The sequence below is a fragment of the Halichoerus grypus genome, chromosome 15 (assembly GCF_964656455.1).
Source record: "Halichoerus grypus chromosome 15, mHalGry1.hap1.1, whole genome shotgun sequence".
Lineage (NCBI taxonomy): Eukaryota > Metazoa > Chordata > Mammalia > Carnivora > Phocidae > Halichoerus > Halichoerus grypus.
In genome coordinates, this window is record NC_135726.1 from 18324407 (window position 1) to 18345249 (window position 20843).

At 52.5% G+C, this 20843-nt stretch overlaps 1 protein-coding gene across 4 annotated transcripts; it reads right to left on the reverse strand.

The window, feature by feature from the left end:
• Positions 1 to 172: 172 nt before the first annotated feature.
• SLC9A5 (solute carrier family 9 member A5) lies at positions 173 to 19757 on the reverse strand. Of its 4 annotated transcripts, none has more exons than XM_036115085.2 (16): positions 19393 to 19708; positions 16051 to 16353; positions 13890 to 14053; positions 13621 to 13699; positions 13164 to 13341; positions 12374 to 12594; positions 11948 to 12150; positions 11638 to 11727; positions 11474 to 11544; positions 10628 to 10757; positions 10056 to 10144; positions 9767 to 9893; positions 5548 to 5718; positions 4950 to 5013; positions 4177 to 4311; positions 173 to 1605 (listed from the first exon to the last, which is right to left on the reverse strand). In XM_036115085.2, exons 1-16 carry the CDS (start codon positions 19583 to 19585, stop codon positions 1133 to 1135), a joined length of 2691 nt encoding a protein of 896 aa, XP_035970978.1. In that variant the 5' UTR covers positions 19586 to 19708; the 3' UTR covers positions 173 to 1132. The 4 variants fall into 4 exon arrangements, with proteins under 4 accessions (XP_035970978.1, XP_035970977.1, XP_077919891.1 ...); XM_036115084.2 differs by having other exon boundaries at positions 4950 to 5016; positions 19393 to 19702; XM_078063765.1 differs by lacking the exons at positions 13890 to 14053; positions 16051 to 16353; positions 19393 to 19708 and having other exon boundaries at positions 4950 to 5016; positions 13164 to 13255; positions 13621 to 13638.
• Positions 19758 to 20843: the final 1086 nt, after the last annotated feature.

The window sequence follows — 20843 nt, forward strand, 5'->3', positions numbered from 1 at the left end:
AGGGAGGAGGGAAAGAGGGCCAGAGGGCCTAACAGTCCTTCCCAGGATCCCCCTTCATTCTCTCTCCTAGAAGCCCCAGGGCAGGCAGTTATAAGGTTCTATTTCCCTCATTAGATACCCCAGTTGCCCCCGCACCCCTAGGATCCCCAGACAGATGGACACAGGACACCCATTCATCCGAGAGATGTTTAATGTGTCTTAGGTTCAAGATACAAGACACAGGGCAGGTGCTAACCCCAGGAAATTTACCTGCCACCCAGTCAGCCCCCTTCCCACTGCAGCCAGGCATCCCAGCCCCCAGAGCAGTGGGACAGTGGCCCTTTAATACCTGGCTCCTTTCCTATTTGGGGAATGTCAAGGTGGTCATGGCCCAGAGGCCACTATCTCCCCTCCTCAGAAAATCCAGACCCAGGAATCTGAAAGATCCAGACTTGGATACAGAGCAGCTGATCTTCAGAGTGACCCCTGCCAAGAAACAGCCCTGATCTGAAGCCTGGCCCAGCCCTGTGGCCTTGATCCTGGAAAAGGAAGAACTATGGCCCCAATAATTGGCAGCAAAGGGAAGGAGATAAAGCAAGAATTGGACACAGGTTCCCACTGCCCCCCCTGCCCCCCGCAAAATTGGCTGTAGAAGCTGACCCCACAGGGCAGCAAAGCCTAAGGTTGAGGCCTGCTCCACCTCCCACCCCCATCCCTCTGAAGACCAGCCCCTCGAGGAGCCTCAGTGCCAGGGCACTGTCCTTGAGCTGATGCTGGGGAGTGGGTGGAGGGCAGGAAAGACCAGCATCAGCTATGGAATGATGCCCTTGCTTTGGGGGCAGGAAAAGCTGCCAAGAGTGACCGTAGGGGGACCCACTGAGGAAAGGGCATCAGCTTCCCAGTGGCTGGGCCTAGCCCCTAGAAGTTCTGGACTGGGTCTTGAGCCAGGGTAAGGGCCTTACTGAAAGGGAAGGTGGTGAAAGGGTCCCTGTGAGGACCAGTCCAGGATACCCTTCTGACCTGCCCCAAGGAAGCCCAGTTGCTAGTTCAGGCTCCTCTGGCTCCTTGTCAGGCTAAGTGGGCTCCTCTGCCCATTGCCCAGGGAAGACTTCCCATGGGCATCCAGCCCCCTGCTCCTCCTTGAGTCCGTGGGCTACAGCCGGCCACCTTTGTTGAACTGGATGCACCAGTGGGAGTTGGCTGCGCGTGGGCTAAGGTGGGTGCGGTCCTCGTGTCCCATGAGGGGCTGCAGCTCCTGCTGCTGGGGGATATCAGCGCTGCTCTCACTGCGAGAGCGGCCCGCTTTGGCCAGGCTTGGGGGAAAGGCGAAGCTAGGGCGTGGATCGTAAGGCAGGTCGAAAGGGGGCTGGGGCTCTTCAGCGGCCAGCGGGCAAGGAGGCAGGCGGGTCATAGTCGGGGCCTGGGTACAGGGCGGGGACGCCAGGCTCTCCAGGGACGAGATGCTCTGGTTCCAGCCCGCCTGCATGTCCACGGGCACAATCTTGGTGGTTTCCGAGGACACGTAGACTGCCAGATCTCCCTGCCCACTCTTCCAGGGTAGCTCCTTCTCTGCACAGGTTGGGGAGGGGGGGATGATGCGTGGGCTTGGGCACACCTCAAGGCTCCCTGGGGACAGAGAGTACATACGCACTCATTAGTAACACAGTGGAATCCTTTTCAAGTATCACCACGTTGTCGTAAATAAATTCATTCCACATTCGCCCTAATACATCCTTATGTGTGATTAGTTGATGAGGGAAAGCTCTCCATTGTATATCCCCAGCACCTGGCACAGGGCTGGGCACAGAGTAGTTGCTCAGCAAATACTGACTAAATGAATGAAGATAACTCAAGAGAAAAGAGGCGCCAGGCAGGAAGAAAGCCCATCTGTGATCAGTCCTCATCGACTTGCAGCGCTGGCCTCAGAAACCACATCCTGCCAGGCCCTGTCCCAGAGGAGACAGCATCGAGGGTGAGGGAGACCTCGAGGTGCCACACCAAAGGCTTTGGTGCTGGACGCCCTGCCTGAGCGCCCACCACAGCCCTTTGGTGCGACAGAGCCCACGAGAGTGAGCTCATGCAAACCCCAGAGCAGGCGAGACGCTGTGCCGCAAAGGGGACCTGAGCCAAGGAGTCCCAGCACTGCTGGCAGCCGGCATGGGAGGCCGGGCCACTGTGTGACAGGAAGTCCGAGGTTCTGAAAGAGGAGAAGCCCCCGGCCACCTCCCGCGCCCTGCTCTCCGAAGTCAATACAATGCCTTGCATATACCAGGTGCCCGGTCCGTACCTGCTCATTGATAAAGTCCTTCGCAGTCGCGTACATTATGAAATGTTTGGAAGTAAAACTCCCTCTCTTGAAAGACCCGGAATATTAAATTTTAACCACCACCACCACCACCAGACTAAAACAACAAAATTCAGTCTTCACCTTTGGAGGAGGCTTCATTGGTCTGAAAACTGTTACGTGAAAGGAAAAAAAAATCGAGCATTCATCTATTCTTTCCTGTATGAACTGCCCCTCAAAGTAATGAAGGCACTGATGTGAAGTTTTTTTTAGAGAAGAAGTGCTGGTAATGCAGATGACAAAGGAGATGGAGAGCATGACCACTGTGCAGCCCCGGATGCAGTGCGGGGTCAGGCGATGACCGTCAGCGGCTAACGCTGCCGAACGGCCGCCGGCGGGCTTCCCAGCGGGTGGGCCAGGTTAGCACCGGAGCCCAGTGATGGACAGCAACCTCACAGAAGACAGACCCCGGAGGGGATGGGTTTCCCGCTGCGACGGGGTACAAAGTGCACCATCACCGCCACTCAAGGGTTCTTAGCAAAACATCTAAACTGACATCTGATTGAGATTTAATGACTGGTTTAAAGGAAATATAAGGCACAGTGAAACATATTAAAATGATGCTTTGGGGATTCCGTCAGCAAAATCCAGACAAGGAAAGACTGTGGGACAAATAACCAGACTATTTCCATAAATACATGGGAAGGAAAAAAAGGGGGGGACCTGTAAATCAGGGTTTCTCAAACTTGACATCACTGACAAGATGGAACAGATATTTTGTTGTAGGCTGTCCCATGCATTAGCGGACACTTAGCAGCGTCCCTGGCCTCTAGCCGCTACATGCAAGCGCACCTCTCCAGTTGGGGCGACCAAAAATGGCTCCGGGTATTGCCAAACGTCCCCTGCAGGCAAAGTCACTCCACTACCACCCCCTTGAGAACCACTGCTGTAGGATAAAAGAGACTTAGCAACCAAATGTCATGTGTGGGCCTTGTATGGATTTTTATTTGAAATCTACTGTAAAAAAAAATTTTAAGACAATCAGGGAAATTTGAACATGTGACAAAGACTTTAGATATGATAATGGTATTGTGAGTAATATTTTTTAAGAAGAATCCTTATCTTTTAAAGATACATACTTAAGTATTTATTGATAAGGTGATATGATATCTGAGATTTGCTTCAAAAGAACCCAGTGAAGAGAGGGGCATAGGTGAGGGGATAGATGAAATAAGATTAGGAGTAGGTAATTATTGAAGCTGGGTAATGGGTAGATGGAAGTTTACTTTATTATTCTGTCTCTTGTATATTTTGCAATTTTCTATAATAAACATTTTAGAAATGACACCTGAGGATGCTGGAGCCAACTAGCAGTGATATTATGAGTAAGTTAGGTCTCCACATTCGGAAACACGTATATATATAGTTTTTTATCCACAATAATGCCATTTTGATGAATTCAGACTCCTTCCCCAGGCCAGGCTGCCACCCTCCCCAGGGGCTCTACCTGAGGGCAGGTGTGCTGAGCATGGGTCACAACAGAGCCTGGTGTTTGGTTTGCTTGTCACCTCGTATGCCTCGCCAGACTGTAAAGGGACAGTGACAAAGCTGCAGGCTTTGGAGTCAGATGGGTCAGGTTCAAATTCTGGTACTGCTGTGGGATCCTGGACAAATCCCAAGACCCCTGGGCTCTATGAGCTCAGTTGCCCGATCTTGGTTGTTGTGAGGATTGAATCAGATCAGGCATGTCAGACGTCTGACTATAAAGGAGATGCTCAGTAAATGCTGCTTGGTGAATAAGTGAGGAGGAAAAGGGAGTTGTCTGGAGGGAAGGCCATGAGTGAAGAGGGAAGATGGCAGCTGCACAGCTCCAGCCTGCCCGAGGGGGAGGGAGGCTGGGAGGAAAGCATTACCTGAGACCTTGCCCTCTTGAAGAACCTCACTGGTGGCCCGAGCCACAAAGATGATCCCCTCGTCGTCCTCCTTCTCCGTCTCTGAACTGTCACTCTCCTCCTCCGACTCCGACTCCACAGTTAAGATCACAGCAGCTGGACGGGGACAAGAACTGAGTGGAGATGGCCAGCCCGGCAGCTGCCTCTTGGTGCCGCATAAGCCCAAGCCAGCTGTCTACCCAGGCAAGAGCCCACGGCTGGCACAACCCCCCACCTTCTCCTCTGGCTATTTCAGCACTTGCCTAGGGGTTGGGGCTGGAGAGGAAGGGAGGTGGGGCTGCAGAGCCCCTCCTCAGAGGAAGCCAGTGGGGAGGTTCTACTTTCCAGGCCCTCCATCCTGTTCTCTCAACCCCGGAGCCCATCATCAACTGAAAACATGAGCATCTGGAGAGGTGGAAGGCCCATCAATGCTCAGCTCATCCAAACTCCTGGTTTTGCAGACAGGACACTGGGCTAGGGACACCCATCCTTCAAGCTCCCCCCTTCTCCATGATACTTTCTCCAAGTCCTCGGGGCCTATAACCTGTAGTTAGCTACCAGACACCTCCTGGCACAAACTGAGAACTGCTTAGAACATGGCCAACTTTGAAATCAAGTAAGCCCATCAGGTCCCTGAAGGGAGGAGCCTCAGCCTATGGCACTGAATGCAGCACAGAGGGGATCCTCCAGGTTTTGGTTGATGGGCCTCTGCCCTCCCACCCCATCCTCAGCCCCACCCCCCACTCCCTGCTTGCCTGTGTCCTGAAAGCCCAGGTCTCGAGGTTTCCCATTTGTGGCCTCAGTGTTAGCCAAGCCATCCTTCTGAGGACCAAGAAAAAAAACCCTAAGCCTCTGATCATGGCTCGAAACCCCAACCCTGTTGTCTGGTAGGGTCTCCCTGACACAGCGGGCCTGGGAATCTGTGTCAGTCTCAGTGGTTCCATCTGCCCGGGGCGCCCCCGGCAAGTGTTATGGAGTGTAAGTAACCTATGCCCCAGCAAGGGCTCTGGATGCCTCAGCCTGGGCTGAATTAGGGACTCATGGAGCTCTGCCTGCTCCTGCCCCCAGGAACCTGCCTTTCTCTTTCTGGGTTCATTTCTGGTAGGAAGTCCTGCTGCCTCCCAGCAGGTGACCGCCCACATGGCAAGAGGCAGATCTCCCCCAGAAGGCCTCACCTTACCCTTCTGGAACTCCAGGAAGATGCAAAAGGGAACACAAACTATTGCACCCACCAAGGTCTTGAGGATTATCCAACTCAGGGTCCCCCTGGGCTGGATTCCAATACTTGGGAGCTTGAAAACTATGCACCATCAGCCTCCAGCCCCAAACAGAAGTCCCAGAGAAAGCACGTGCCTTCTTGCGACTGGTCTTGCGAGGTCGTGGCTTGCTCTTATTGAGGCAGATGTTGTGCTTGGTGGACTTAAAGGACTCTAGCCGCCGCTTCATGTTCTGCTGGAAGATCTCCTTGTCCTGCCGTTCCTGAGCATCCTCTGAGATGAAGTGGCGGCTGCAGCTGGCTTTGTACTGGCAATGACAGCCCCGCCCTGCCATGAGGCTGGGAGCCTTGGCCTCCCACAGGAACCCAGGCCACAGCACCATGTGCACCATAGGCCCTGCCAGCCCAGTTTTTCCAGAACCAACCATGGATTAAAAAAACAAAAAATACGATAGGAACCCAGCCAGCCACTCTGTATTCTCAGTTCACCGGAGGAAAAACTTCTTTTTATCACGAACCCATTCCCCCCAAATCTGGCTGTCCCTATCCTCTACTGCCCTTCCCAATCCCCTCTGACTTGAAGTAACAAGAGGCAGGGGACCCTGTATCTTGTCCCTCAGGGCTACTATGAGACTGTGGGGGACATTTCCTTCTTAGCACTTCCATTTAGGAGCCTGGTCCCTGTGCCTGTCCCCCCCCCACCCCCGGTACACAGGATTCTCCCTCCACAACGAACTCTCCAGCCAGCCATTTCTGCAAAAACTTTGGACTTCCGGAACTATCTCTCCCGACACCCTGGACCCTCCTGGTCCCAACAGCCACCTGCACCCAATTCAGGACCACCCCTATCATCTGTTCCTTCCCACTCTTTCTCACAAAGACCAAGCCCACTACATAGCTACCTAGACTGCCAGATAGAAGTACTGCCATTTGGTCTGAATCATTTCATCTGGGCTCACCTCCCCAGTACGATCGATCTTTTCCTATGCCTCCTATTTTCTGATGCCCTGAGCCAGTTCTAAGAGCTCCCTTCAAGTCTCCCATCTACCCTCCTCTACCTAATCACCCAGAGGGACCCCTCTCTCCTGGGGGTGCTGGAATCAGCTCCCTCACAGGCCTCCCCCTGAACCCTGGCCCCTGTTTTGCTCAGCCCACTCCTCCCTGCCTCCATCAGCTCCTGGCTCCCTCCCGTTCCCCCTGCCCCAGCACCTTCCCTCCTCCCCTCACCACGCCCACCCCCTGCCTTTAAGCATGCGGCTCCCCATACTCCCCTGAAGAAAGCCTTTCCACTGAAGCCACTGCTTCCCTTTTGCTGCCAAACTTTTATACTGTGATTCTGACACTTTCCCTCATACCCATTACTTTCTTAAAAACAGAAATATAACTCCAGGGTTCACGAGTCCATGGTGCTGCCTTCTCCCTGGTCACCAGTGCCATGGCATGGCTTCTGGTTAGGCACTGAGCTGACCTCTGTGGAGCATCCAGCTGTCCTGCCCCAGGCCTCTGAGACACCACCTGCTACAGCTCCTCTCCCCTCCTTTGCTGGCTTCCCTTCCTTTTCTCCCATGTGGATTCCTCACAGTGTTGTCCTTGGCCCTCCTCTCTCCCCTCCAAATATTCTCCGCAGTGAACTGGCCCTTCCCCCAGCTTCAGCTAGCCTCATGATAGAGACCATGACGCCATCAGACCAGGTGCGTTTGAATCACCTGGACAATTTACTAAGCCCACAGATTCTTAGTCCCTTTCCATACTACAAAATCAGAATCTCCAGGAGGTGAAGCCAGGAATATGTATTCTAGCAAGCTCCCCCAGGGGATTCTGATGTTGCCAGGTGAGGAAACCTCTGATGATAAAGATTGCTTATAAATCGTTGGTTCTAGGGGCGCCTGGGTGGCTCAGTCGTTAAGCGTCTGCCTTCGACTCAGGTCGTGATCCCAGGATCCTGGGATCGAGCCCCACATCGGGCTCCCTGCTCAGTGGGAAGCCTGCTTCTCCCTCTCCCACTCCCCCTGCTTGTGTTCCCTCTCTCTCTCTCTTTCTCTCTGTTGAATAAATAAAATCTTTTAAAAAAATCATTAGTTCTAGCCCTTATCTCTCAAACTATCATCTCCTATTTGTAACTGCATACTAAACACTTCTGTCTCTTTCTGATGACATTTCTCTCTCTCTAATGACATTTCTGTGAAGAACACGAAGAATTACAGATTATGTTATGGTATAACTAAGTGGACTCAGAACTAGTTGAGTAACCATACCCAAAAATGCTTGATCCATGTCAGTCTGTTGGAAAGTCTTTGGTAGCATGCCACAGGGCTCTGTCCTCAGCTCTATCCTGTTCAACATTTTATGTTGATTTGGATGAATACAAAGTTAACAGGCTTAGTTAATTTTCACATGATGTGAATCTGAACAGATATTTGGTGCCAGACATGGGATCCAAACGATGGAATGATAGGCTAAATCAAATAAGATGACATTTAACAGAGATAAGCACAATCTTACTCCAGTTTTTTTTAATTGACTACACAAGAATTGCACCCATTGACCAATCTTACATACACACATCCATAGACAACCAATCATTACATACATCCTGATGTGATACAATAAGAAATACATAGCACACCTACTGAATGTTCCTGAATCTGACCAGGCCTCTAGATTTAACTACCAGGAAATACAGGGGATGGAGGTACATGTTAAACACCACCACTGGAATACAATCAGCAAAATCCATAAAATGGGAAATTCTCTGAGACATAGTATCCAGTTTCTTCATAAATAAATAAGCAAGTGGGTGAAAAGGAAAAGGAACTATGAGAGATTTCGTCTTTAATAAAGAGACATATTTACCAAAGGCAAAGTGTGGACTTTATTTGGATCCTGGTTTAAACAAACCATCTGGAAAAAAGATGTTTATGAACACTGGTTGGATATTTCATGTGAGAAGGAATTATTGTTATTTGCTGTGAGTGATAATAGTACTACTATTATATATATATGTGTATATATATATAAAATATACATATACATGAATACATATAGAGAGTTCCTGCCACATAGAGACACATATTGAAATATTTAGAGGTGATATGATATGATATGTCTGGAGTTTGCTTTAAGATAATAAAGTGTGGATGGAGTGAGGTGGGGGTACAGCATGTTACAAGATTAACCATGCACTGATAGAGGAGCTGAGCAATGGATACATGAGAGTTATTTTATTCTGTCTAGTTTTGTGAATGAGTAAAATTTGCCTTGAGAAAAAAGTAAACAAAATGAAACACAAACCCCACAGGTTGGATAAGACAGAGTTTAACAGTCATTAACTGAGGAAGACCATGGAGGTGTGTCTAATTGTAAGGATAATATGGAGCCTCAGAGTGGTAAAACAAACCTGGGGGGATTCTGAGCAGCGGGAAGAGACTGGCAAATTCTAGAGCTAGAAATGTAAGAGAGCCCCTATGCCATGCCCTGACCAACCACAGCTAGAGGAGCCTTCTGGGCCTTGTTTCTTATGACCAGAGAAGACACACCAGGGAGAGGCGATGCTGACTTGAGGGCAAGAAGGCCTGTGTGAAAGGGAACTGTCTTGGAACCTTTGAAGGCTTATTCTGCAGAGCTGCAGAGAGTCAAATTAGGACCAGTGCCACCGAGTTAAGGGAAGCCAATTCCGTCTCAATGATAGAAATAACCTGGACTGTTTCAACTGCCAGGAATGGTAACAGCTGCCTTCCCGGTTCAGAAAAGTTCAATGTAATGGCTTGCTGCCCCCTTGTGGGGTTGCAGCAGATTCCCTCCCGGATAGGCTGGGCCGTCTAGCCCCAAAGCTTCCTGACCTGCATTAGACTAACATTATCTAAAAGAGATGCCTGCCTTCCCCATGCTAAGCTGGTCCCACAGGCTTCCTCAGCACTTCTGCTTCTGTCTGGGACCCCATCAAGCCCTCTGTAGTCTGTCCCCTCCTCTCCCCTTCAGGACAACCACCCAATCCTATGTGCTCCTCTCCCTTACCACCACCCAGCTCCGATCTGGTGTTTCAATCCAGCCTCCCAACTGGCTCTCCCCGTCTCTCACCTCACCCCTCCAATTTGGTCTGTGCTCTGCTACCAGAAGAAGACATCTTTAAACAGTGCTTGTATCAGGCCAACCCTTTCTCAAAAAAAAAAAAAAAAAAAAAAAAGCTAAAAGTTATTACAACAAGATGAAGCCCACGCTCTTCAACTGGGTGTTTTTAACTCTCCACTAGCTGGCGCCAACTGCCTCTTGAGCCTGTAGTCATGGCCTCCCCAGACCACCCTTCCCCACCCCCCGCCCCAGCCCCCCTTGGAACTCTCACACCGTGCCTGCTCTCACCCGGCGGCGTGGCTTGTAGAGGCCTCCACAGAGCAGATGGTGCATCACAGCATCCTCACGGTCCCGGCCGCTGCGCACTGTGTCGATCACCTGCAGATCCAGACACGCTCCACTGCCACTCTCCCTCCTGCAGGAGGCAGGGAACATGTGTGCCGGGGAGGGGCCGGGAGGCACAGGCCAGGGGGAGGGCAAAAAACAAAGGCGTTCACAAATCTTCCCCAAAAGGGATGCATAGAGAGGGGCCAGTAGAGAGGAGCTTGAGGAATTGGAAGGGGGCTCAAGGACTTACAGCAGGTTGGTGACAGAGGTCTCTGCCACAGAATTGCGGCTGGGCATAGAGGGCAGAGTGAGCCCTGTGGAGGACAAGATATGGCCTCCCTGCAGGGGCCAAGACAGAGGTCAGACGGCTATCAGATGGAGGGTGGCCCAGTCAAAGGGTAATAAAAGGAACAACAGTTAACACTTATTCTGCTCTTTGATCTTCCAGGTACTGTGCTATGCACTTTAAATATTGAATCCACAAAACTCCATGACATAGGTATTCTTATTCCTGCTTTCTTACAATTAAGGAAACTGAGGCTCAGAGAGGATAAGGGACTTACCCAAGATCACAAGCCTGTAAGTGGTAAGAATTGAACTGCATCTGCTGACTGTAGAGCCCAGCTCTTTCTCAGCTTTCTCTACTGCCTGCCAGACTCTGAATTTAGCATCAGGTCAGGCTGGTGCCTGCAGCTGCCACTTTACCAGACCATGGAGTCTGCTGGGAATTCCCAACTCCCTGCTCAGGTCCTGCCTGCTTGTCACCCCTTCCTGCCTTGCTCTGCTGGCTACCTGCCCACCCACCACTGGCTGCTGGCCCACCTGGTCCACGAAGCTGATGGCATCCCGGATGTTGAGTCTATAGTACACATCCCAGATCTGGTCCCGGATGCGGTAGGCTGACCGCCGCATCAGCAGCTGACTCAGGTACTTCTTGTCAAACTGCTCCCACCTACAGAGGACGTCAGGCCCAGCCCTGAGTGCCATCCCCAAAGCCCAGCTGGCTGGCCCTTCCTCAGATGGGGCAGGGGCACGGCCAGCACTGGCCTGGCTCTCTTGGTATGGGCCGCAGCCGGGAGAATCTCAAAGCTAATCCCGGCCCTTATGGAACTTACAGCATTAGGGGAAAGCCTGATATTAAATTGAAGTTATTGCAAACAACGAAAATTGCAACCATAACAAGAACTACAAAGGATAGAGTATGATAGGGATTTGTCCTAGTCAGGGAGGCCAGGGAAGTCCTCCTTAGAGAATTGATGCCTATGGTGCGATCTGAAGGATGAATAGGTTAAGTAGGTGAGAAGGAGGCAAGGGAATGTTCTAATACACAGAATATGGGCAAAGGTCCCAGCGGCAGGGTGGGGGAAGCAGAGTGGGTCCTGAGGTTCTAAACCAGGATCCGTGTAATTAGCAGGCAGAGAGTCAAAGGCAGAGCAGAGCACGATGAGGCCGGGGTCTGGCGCCTGCAGTACCACACAGGGCCAGGCAGGCCTCCCTGGGAAGACTTGTCTTATCCTGAGAGTACTGGGATGCCACTGAAGAGCTCCTGGCAGAGGTCACCCAGCCCAAGTCTGGCTGTGTCCCTTCTCAGAAGCGTGGCACATCCCCAGTGCTGCCCTGGCTGGTGGGGCTGCTGCTGCTGAAGGAGCCTTGGGGGAGCTCCCTCACCTGTCCCTCCAGTAGTGATAGCCATGGTGCCCCACAACGTCCTCCACTGCAGCCAGAATGTGGTCAAAAGTCTAGAAGGGGGTGGGTAGGGGGACTGGATCAGGACTCTGCTCAAAATAGAAGGAAGAGAGGTATAGGTGGAGGGATGGGGTTCTGGTACCCACGTGCTCATGCAGCTCCTGGTTCAGGGTGGGTTTGTGATGCTCACTCCTCTTCACCTTCAGCCACTTGACCAGTGGCTTGATGGTTAAGCCCTATGGACAGGCAGCAGGTGAGCCCTGCCCTATCCAGTTCCCTGCTGCCCTTCTCGCCCCATAATTAGACCTCAGCTTCTGTACCTCCACCTTACTGCACTCAAGGTCTGGGAAGTCAGGTCCCTATCCCCCAAAGAGAAGAGCCCCGGTCCCAAAGGCTCCATGCCTCCCCCAGGGCCTGCCGGACCCTCTCCCTACCCAGCCTCCTGGGCTCTCCCACCTGCACAATGACTGTGAAGAAGACCACCACAATAGTGGTGGCCACAAAGTAGTCCTTGGCAGGGACCTTGGTCCTGTCCAGTAGGATGACGAGAGCGAAGGCCACAGCCCCCCGCAGGCCCCCATAGGACATCACCACCTGGTCAATCTTGTCCAGAGGGACCAGCCGGAACTGATTCAGCACCCACGTCTGCAGGACTACGCCTACAGCAGGAGGGAGGCCAGTGGGAGCAGGGCGTTGGGAGTGGAGGACCCAGGAGTGGATGGCACCAAGTATCTGGGCTAAGGTCTGACAGGGGTTGGGAGGGGTGAGCAATGGGGCGGGAGGGGTGGGGCTTAGGAATAGACAAGGATGTGGACTCAAAGTGGGGGATGAGCTGGGGCAGGGCAGGAAGGACAGTGGGAAAGCAGAGGGTGCTGGCAATACCGAGGGCTCGGAAGAACAGGATGAAGAAGAGGGTGCCCAGCACCAGCCCAGAATCCCAGGCCCACTTAGAAGAGTCCACAGCCGAGATGCCAAGCAGCATGAAGATGACGGTCTCAGCACAGCTGGCTAGAGTCTTCATTGTGTATTTGACAGCTGTGCGTGACTTATGGGAGATGTTGGCCTCCACATACTTCTTACAGCCCAGGCCACACATAGTCACACTGGGAGAGGAATGAACAGACAGGGCAAGTAAGGAGGGGTTGCAGCCTCTGGGGTTTGAGCGTGCCGCAAGAGGGGTGTTGCCCATCACAGATGTCAGACCGTCAGAGCTGAAGCCCAGGGAGGCAAAGAGACTGTCCCAGGATAGCTAGTGGTGGGTGGTCTGGGGATAAGGGTCCAAATCTCCAGGTTCCCACTCAGTGCCTCCTGGAAGGGAAGCTGCGAGAAACATGCTCTGACTAGCATCCTCTCTGAGGCACTTTTTAAAGTGCTGTGGCCATTAGAGCTGGTGGCACCAGGACCTGAGGTCCACTTCTAGCTCAGCCTATACCCCAGAGAGTGCTTCAGGCAGAGGAAGATTGGGTTCTGAGGTGCCTAGGGCAGTTCTGGAGGCAGATCCTGAAACATTACCTGAGGTTTGCCGTCTCCCCAGGGGAGTTTGAGGCTCCCACTACCACAAGGGCTCAGGGAAGCCTATTGCCTCCTCAGGGTCCTGCTTCTGTCCATGTAAGGGGCAACCATCTCCAGTGCCCCCTCCCAGCTGCCTACATGCAAGGCCCCCACGACTCACGCAAGAATAGCAGAAAGCGAGGCCATTTCAGCAGTGAGGTAGGCTGCATAGGCGAGGAGGAAGACCAGCAGCGGCTCGATGATGCGGACCCGCTTGGTGAAGCGTGTGGTCAGGGCCAGGAGGAAGGCAAAGACTAAGCCCACGGCTGCCCCGCCCAGACTGACCAGAAACAGGGAGGCTGGGGGAGGAGTGGGTTGTCAGCATGACCCCAGGCCTGGACCCCACCCGGGCAGACAAGACTGCTGCCTGGCAGGGAGTGGAGGACAATGCCCACTGTACTCCCCGGGGGTCAGGATCCCAGAGCCAGGATCCCGGGAAAGCCCTTCCTTCTCAGGTTCTCGGGATCCCATTTCTCCATAGTGGAGGGAAGGGAATGAGGCAACTCAACAGCCTCCTCTGTCCTGATGCAGTTGGGGGCAGGGACTCAGCAACCCAGCCAAGAGGGGGAAATACTGACCGACTCCTTTCAGGTAGTCAGCAGCCTGCACGTTGGCAGAGCCCATCTCCACAAAGGAGTTGCAGACCTTGTACAGCACCTGAGTGAGAAGAGGAGAGTCAGAAGCAAAGAGAGGGAAGGCCCAACTGGGACTGCCAGGAGGAGGTGAAAACTGAGGCTGTATTTCTTCCCCAGGGGGCCCAGGGAAGGGTATGAGCATGCTCAGACACCCAACTAGTCAGAGCATGGTAGCGGGGGTCAGGGAATGGCAGCCAACTGAGCACTCTCACCACGGTGACGGCATCATTGAGCAGGGACTCGCCAAAGACGATGATAAAGAGAGTGTCGTTGACGTGCACCTCCTCAAAGACAGCCAGGACGGCCACGGGGTCCACTGCTGAGATGAGGCTCCCGAACAGCAGAAAGTCCAGCAAGCTGGCCTGCACTCGAGGGGCTTTTGAGGGACAGATGGGGGACAGCAGTTGGTGAGGTATCTGGTCTCCCACAGCATTCCTTGTGACAAGCCCTGGCTCCCACCACCACCCCCCGCCCCCGCACTGTGGAAACAAGGATGCCCAGAGAGGACTTGGGATGGTGAAGACAGTGTCAGCCCGCAGGTCAGGAGACTTGAGCCTAAGGCCTGGCTTTGCCACTTACCAGCTCTGTGATGTTGGCGCTGTCACTGTCACATGACTTCTCTTAAGCCATGCCTCCTCATCTGCCTACCTCACGAGATTGCTGCAAAATCAACCCAGGAGATGGCTAAGAAAGTCTAAGTAACCTGAAAAGTTAAGGTGACGCTGAGAATTGCAACTGCAGTAACAAGAACCACTAGCAGGTGGAAACTGGCTGCTGACTGGCTTTATCAGGGACAACAACAAGAGAGTGCTTTCTCCCACACTTGTGGTTCTCAGCCTAAGGGATGTGACACAATTGTCAGCAGGAGGGGGAAGGGCTGTCCATCCACGAGGGCTAAGTATGATAGGAAAAGCACCCACCATGGGGAGAACTTGAATATGACATAGAATCTCTGTGAGCCTCAGTTTTCTCATGTATATATTGGGAATAATAACAGTATCTCCCTCAAAAGGTTCTTTATTTAGCCAGAGTCTCATACATAGTAAGCACCTAATAAATGTTACTTATTATTATTGTTGTTGTTACTGTTATTATTATTATTATCTGATGTTCTCCCTTCCCTTCCTGCCCCAAAGAGTTCACTCATCCATTCGGAAAACCAGGCTGGAGTCCTCAAGTAGAAACTGCAAACCTCCCCTTGTACCTTGGAAGAAGTCTGAATTATCAACGTTCAGAGTTGAATGGATTTGGGTACAGGAAATGAGGAAGAAGGGAGTAGGAAGGCAGCCTAAGGGCAAGGATCCCCAGTAAAGTAGACCTCTCCTACTAACCTTGAACCTGTTATCAAATGAGTTCAAGGCCTTCTATTTCCTCATCTATTAAGTGGGACAAATTATACCCCAACAGGGTTGCTATAAAGAGTCCATGGGATAAGTAAGGAGAGAACACTCAGTGTAATGTATTGCATTCTGTCGATGTATAATATAGATTTATCTATAATAATAATAATAACAACAGGGGTGCCTGGCTGGCTCAGTCATAAGAGCATGTGACTCCTGACCTCGAGGTCATGAGTTCAAGCCCCATGCTGGGTGTAGAGATTACTTAAAAAAAAAATTCAGGGGTCCCTAGGTGGCGGTTGGGCATCTAACTTGGTTTTGGCTCAGGTCCTGATAGCGTCTTGAGATCCAGCTGCACCTCGGGCTCAGCGCTCAGCAAGTGTGCTTGATTCTCTTCTCCCTCTGCCCCTCCCCACTATGTACATGCTCTCTCAAATAAATGAATGAATCTTTAAAAAAAAATGTAAGGGGGTGCCTGGCTGAACAGTGGCTGGCTCAGTGAATGAAGCATGTGACTCTTGATCTTGGGGTTGTAGGTTCAAACCCCATGATGGGTGTAGAGATTGCTTAAAAACAAAATCGTTAAAAAAAATCTTAATTAAAAAAAAAAATAATAATAATAACAGAAAACCACCCTGATGTGACCTGGGCAGAGCCAGGATGGTTGGCCCTCACGGAACAGTGAATTGTGCCTCAGGGGAGCAAGACTGGCAAGTGGCAGTGTGGTAACAGAGGGCAGGAGGCAGCAGAGTAGTAATGCAGGCTTCCCAGCCTCGGCAGCCCACACACAGCTGGGAGCCAGGCCTCTGCTCAGCTGTCATGCTGCAGAAGCCCAGACTCAACTGGCAGAGACCTAAATGAAGGCTGAAGGCCCATCTGGAGTGTTGCCTTGCACTCCAGGTGGGAGGGACCTAAGACGGAGCTCTCAGGGCATGGCTCTTGCCAATATGGGATCTCCAGAGCTGGAGAAGGGAGCTGGGTGATGAATCTGGCAAAGCCTCCCTCTGCCAGTCCAGGGCCTAGTGTCACTCACCCACAAGTCCAGCCTGCTGCAGGCCCCAGAGGGCAGCACCTGTTGTGAAGGCATTCCAGAGTGTGCCCACCACGGCATAGGTGAGGATGGCACCCAAATTGTCAAAGAACAGCCGGCTAGGCATGAAATAGCCCGAGTCCAGCACAATAGGAGGCAGCAGGAAGAGGAAGAATGTGCCTGGCTCCAGCTGGTACTCAGCTTTCTTGGCCACAGCCAAGACAATGCCTCCAAGCACCAGTCCCAGCAAAATCAGCAGGCAGCTCTCAGGGACCAGCGATGTCACCTTCCGCGACAAGTGAAACACTACAATGCAAGAAGAGGGCAGGATGTATCAGCTTATGGGACACACACACACACACACACACACACACACACTGGCCTTTAACCTCCCAGTCTTAAAATGTTATCTAAGGTCAGGAACCCTGACCCTGGGACCAAGGAGGAGAAAAGAACGGCAAGACTGCTAGAATCTCCAACTTGCATGGCTACAAGCCCTCCACTGCAGCTAAGGTTGTCTGTCTCTTGGTGCTTCTGTCATGGTAACCTAGGCCTTTCTTGCTCTTTCCATTCTGGAAATGCCCCCTCCTCTCTACTCTTATCCTCAGGGGACCTCACCTTTCTCTGATCTCCCCTATTCATAGCTATTATTTGAGCCTCAGCAAATGTTAGCTGGTATATTTTTATGCATAACATAGCTATTAAAATCAGGGCCTCTAGAGTCAGGCTGCCTGGGTTCGAAGACTAGCTCCTCTATTTACTAGTTCTGTGGCCTCGGAGCACATAACTTCACCTCTCTTTCAGTTTTCTTGTCAGCAAAATGGAAATAAAAACAGTCATGATCTCATAGAATTGTTGTGAGGTTTAAGTAAAACTATCTACTCGATAGCACTTAACCCAGTGCTCTATCACAAGCACTCAATAAACGTTACCTAATATATAGCGTCTTGCTCCCTAGCCAGACCATAACACGTATTATATCTCCTAGCAGCACTGTAGACCTCCTAGCCCAATGTGCTTCTCATTACATAGGCTCAACTAATGGCACAATCGCTTAAAAAACATTGGGTTTAGCAGTAAGAAGATCTCCAGTTCTTCTGGCTCCATCACTTTCTAACTGTGGGATCTCAAGCTATTTAATTTACCTGAACTCTGGGGAAGGATGCCTGGCTGGCTCAGTCAGTGGAGCATGCCACTCTTGATCTCGGGGTTGTGAGTTCGAGTTGTGTATAGAGATTACTTAAAAATAAAAGACCTTTAAAAAAATGATTCTGGGGGAAAATATTGACAGACCTGCCCCCAGGAAAAGAAGAGGAAGTATGAATTGGGTTTCTAGCATTATCGCCATTCCTATCTTTGCCCACTAAAATAAACTCTTTTGGCTTTCCCCTAGGCCCTGAGATCCTGAGTAAACACTTCTCCCCATACCTGGAGTGGCAGGTAGTGGAAGTGGCCTCCATGATAGCCTATGTGAGACCCAATGCCAAGACAGTGCCTTTTGGAAGCTATATGCAAAGGGCTTAGAACAGTTCCTGGCACACGGGATCTACATAAATATTTGTCGAATAAAAGGGGAAAAAGGGCGCCTGGGTGGCTCAGTCGGTTAAGCGTCTGCCTTCGGCTCACGTCATGATCCCAGGGTCCTGGGATCGAGTCCCACATCGGGCTCCTTACTCTGCGGGGAGCCTGCTTCTCCCTCTCCAACCCCACTTGTGCTCTCTCTCACTATCTCTGTCTCTCTCTCTCAAATAAATAAATAAAATCTAAAAAAATAAAATAAAAATAAAAATAAAAATAAAGGGGGGTGGGGGAAATCTCCTAGCAATGAAGCTGAGGGAAGGTATCGCTGAGCGTCCTACTGATCTCTCCCATCCTCTGTGAGGACTTGTGTGTGTGTGTGTGTGCGTGTGTGTGTGTGTCTGATGAGGAGGCTCTCTTCTTCTACCTCCAGAGGATGTGACATCCAAGCTAGGCAAAGCACTACAATTTATTGGGGAAACTACAGTTGTTGCTACATAAACCCTAAATAAAACAAGAACTTTCCTGCAACTCATAGACTCCTCAGCAAACCCAATTCTCGGCTTCCAAATCTGGGCTCCTCCGTCTTGTTCTCATTGCTGCCAGGCCCTAAGGTAAATTCAGTCATAGATCTGCCCACACACATCCCTACCTTCAGTTCCCCTCTCCTCTCCTTCAGGGACTCCATTCCATCCTCACTTCCAGAGCATGCATCAACCCCAGCACTGCAATCCAAAACCCATCACCAAAGCCTGTTCTCAGGCAGAACTAGGTTCCCTGAAGGCCTTCAGGCCCCATTTTCCATTATTAATGGGCTGCAAGAACAGAGTGGAAAGTTCTTCTGTTCCTGCCCAGCAACCCCACACCCCACCCCTAGCAGAGTCCCTGGGGGAGTTGAGGGGCAAATTCTAAGCTGTGTGATTCCTACAGGAAGACTGTATTGGTGAGATTGGAGTACAGCCTGTGCCAGCATAGCTGGGGAGTGAGTAGCAACGCTCAGCTATAATTAGTCACCCCCACAGCAGAGCCTGAACAACAGGGAGATGGAGGAGGGTCTCTGGCAGGAGGAGGGACCACTGGCTGCTCAGAAGTGGGGACGAAGGGGCAAAGGCAAGGAAAAGCAGCTCTATTCAAGGTAAGGAATGTGAAGCACAACCTTTAATGCTGTGCAGACTGAAGGAGGTCGGATGTATGAAAGCACCTAGTGTAGGCAGCAGATAGTAAGTAAGGCCCTAAGAAATGAAAGGGGTTTTTGTTTGTTTGTTTTTTACCCTGAAATGGGAAGAATGTAGATCTGAATTATGGTAGGGGGTCCTGCTAAGCACACCTAAAGAACGGTGCATCTATAGGAGAGCAGAGGGGGGCCTAGAGGAAAAGTGGCAATCTAGTATCCCAAGAGAGTGGACACTTGTATGTGGTCTCCTGGGAAGACTGCTTCTGCAGATCCAGGATGCCTGGATTCGCTGGAGAACACTATCTCCACAACGTCTCCACACATCTTTGTTGCTGACAGAGGTTTCTAGGAGCCTGGAGACTGGTGGAGAAGAGGCCAGACCGAAGGGCTTACGGGGAGGAGGGGGGCAGAGAGGGCAAAGAGTGTAGGGATGGAGAGAGCTGGGGCAGCCCTCAGAGAAGGCCAATCCTCAGACCTCCCCCGCGGGGAGGGGAGGAGGGAGAGAGGGCGCAGGAACTCTGTGAGAGCCGGATTTGTGGAATCGGAACCTGAGTCCTGGCACTGTGCAAGAAGCCGGCCCAGATCTGGGCACTAGGGGTTGGGGGCGGGTCCGCTGCCGGCCGCCGGCCTGGCGCTCACACACACGCACTCACCGATTTTGGCCAGGCTGGCCACCAGGATCCACAGGGCTACCAGGTAGGGCGCCTCCACCTCGTGCCACTGCCAGCGGAAGAGCGCCAGCCCTGCGGGAGGCTCGCCCGGCGACCCCGGCTCCTGAGTGGGCTCTTCGGTGGCGGCCGCCCCCGCCAGGGGCAGCCCGAACAGCGGTAGTGCGGCGCGCAGCATCCTGCCGCCTGCCTAGCGGCCCTCCCGGCACCGCACGGCCGCCGGCCCCGCGTCGCCGCCGCGCCTACCGGCCGCCCCCGCGTCACAAGCACGTGGGGCCCGCTCCCCCCAATCCCAGCTCCGAAACCCCCAAGCCGGGTCCGGACTCCGAGACCGTGCCCCGGGCGTCCGGACTCTGGACCCCGCTCCTCCCCCCTCTAAACCAGTCTGAGCGCTGGAAATCCCCCAGTCCAGCTCTCCAAGTCCCGAAACCTATTCCTTCGAGTCCGCTCCCCCAAACCTTCCCCAAAGCTCCCCTGACCCGGTTTCAGAGCTGTGAGCGGCCACAGCCCTCCGGAGGCGCGGCGGCGTCCCACCCGCCGGAGTAGGTAGCCCGTCGCGGGAGCGGAGGGGATCTGCCGGGGGCGCGGTCCAGGCCGGAGGGGCGCATCTCCTTCACCGCTAGTGCCGACCCGCTGGAGCCGCCAGCAGCTGGTACTGAAGGCGCGGGCCCCGACGCTGCCCCGTGCAGACGGCAGGGGGCAGTGCGCCGCCGCCCTCCGGAGCCTAGGACCCCCTTCGGGCCCCCGCCCAGACCAGCGCTGCGCACGCGCACTGGGCCCTCCCAGAAAGCCGTGATGGACAACGCCGTCCTTCCTCAACGTCCCCAGAAACTCCAAGGCCCAGACTGAGCCCAGCTCATTCGAGGCTGATGAGGAAGCTGTTCCTCTTTATCTCCCAAACCGAGGAGCACCCGGCCTCCCTTTCGGTCAAACTACAGGAAAGTCTCCTCACCTTTTCCATGAAAACAGAAGGGAACCTATCTTCTTTCCCTGAACTATGAGAAAACCCAGCCTATCGATTCCCTTCAAACTAAAAGGGATCCACTCACCTTTCCCCCCAAACCTGAGGGGCATTTGGCTTATCTCACCCCAAACTGAGGAAGACCGTCTCCATTTTTCATTCAAGCTGAGGGGCACCCATCCCACATCTTACCCCAAACTGAGAAAAACATGTTCTACCTCCTCACTCAAATTGAGTCATCACATCATTTTCCCAGAACTGAGGGGCACCCGTCCCTCTTCTTACCCCAACTAGAGGGAAATGATTCCACTTCTTCCTTCAAACTGAGTGGAATCTGTTTTCACTTCTTGCTCCAAATTGAAAGGGATCCATCTCCCTGCTTTCCCCAAACGACGGAATCCCATCCACTTCATCCCTCAAACTGAAGGAATCAGGACCATCTCGTCCCTAAACTGGGAGACCCGGCCGGCCACTA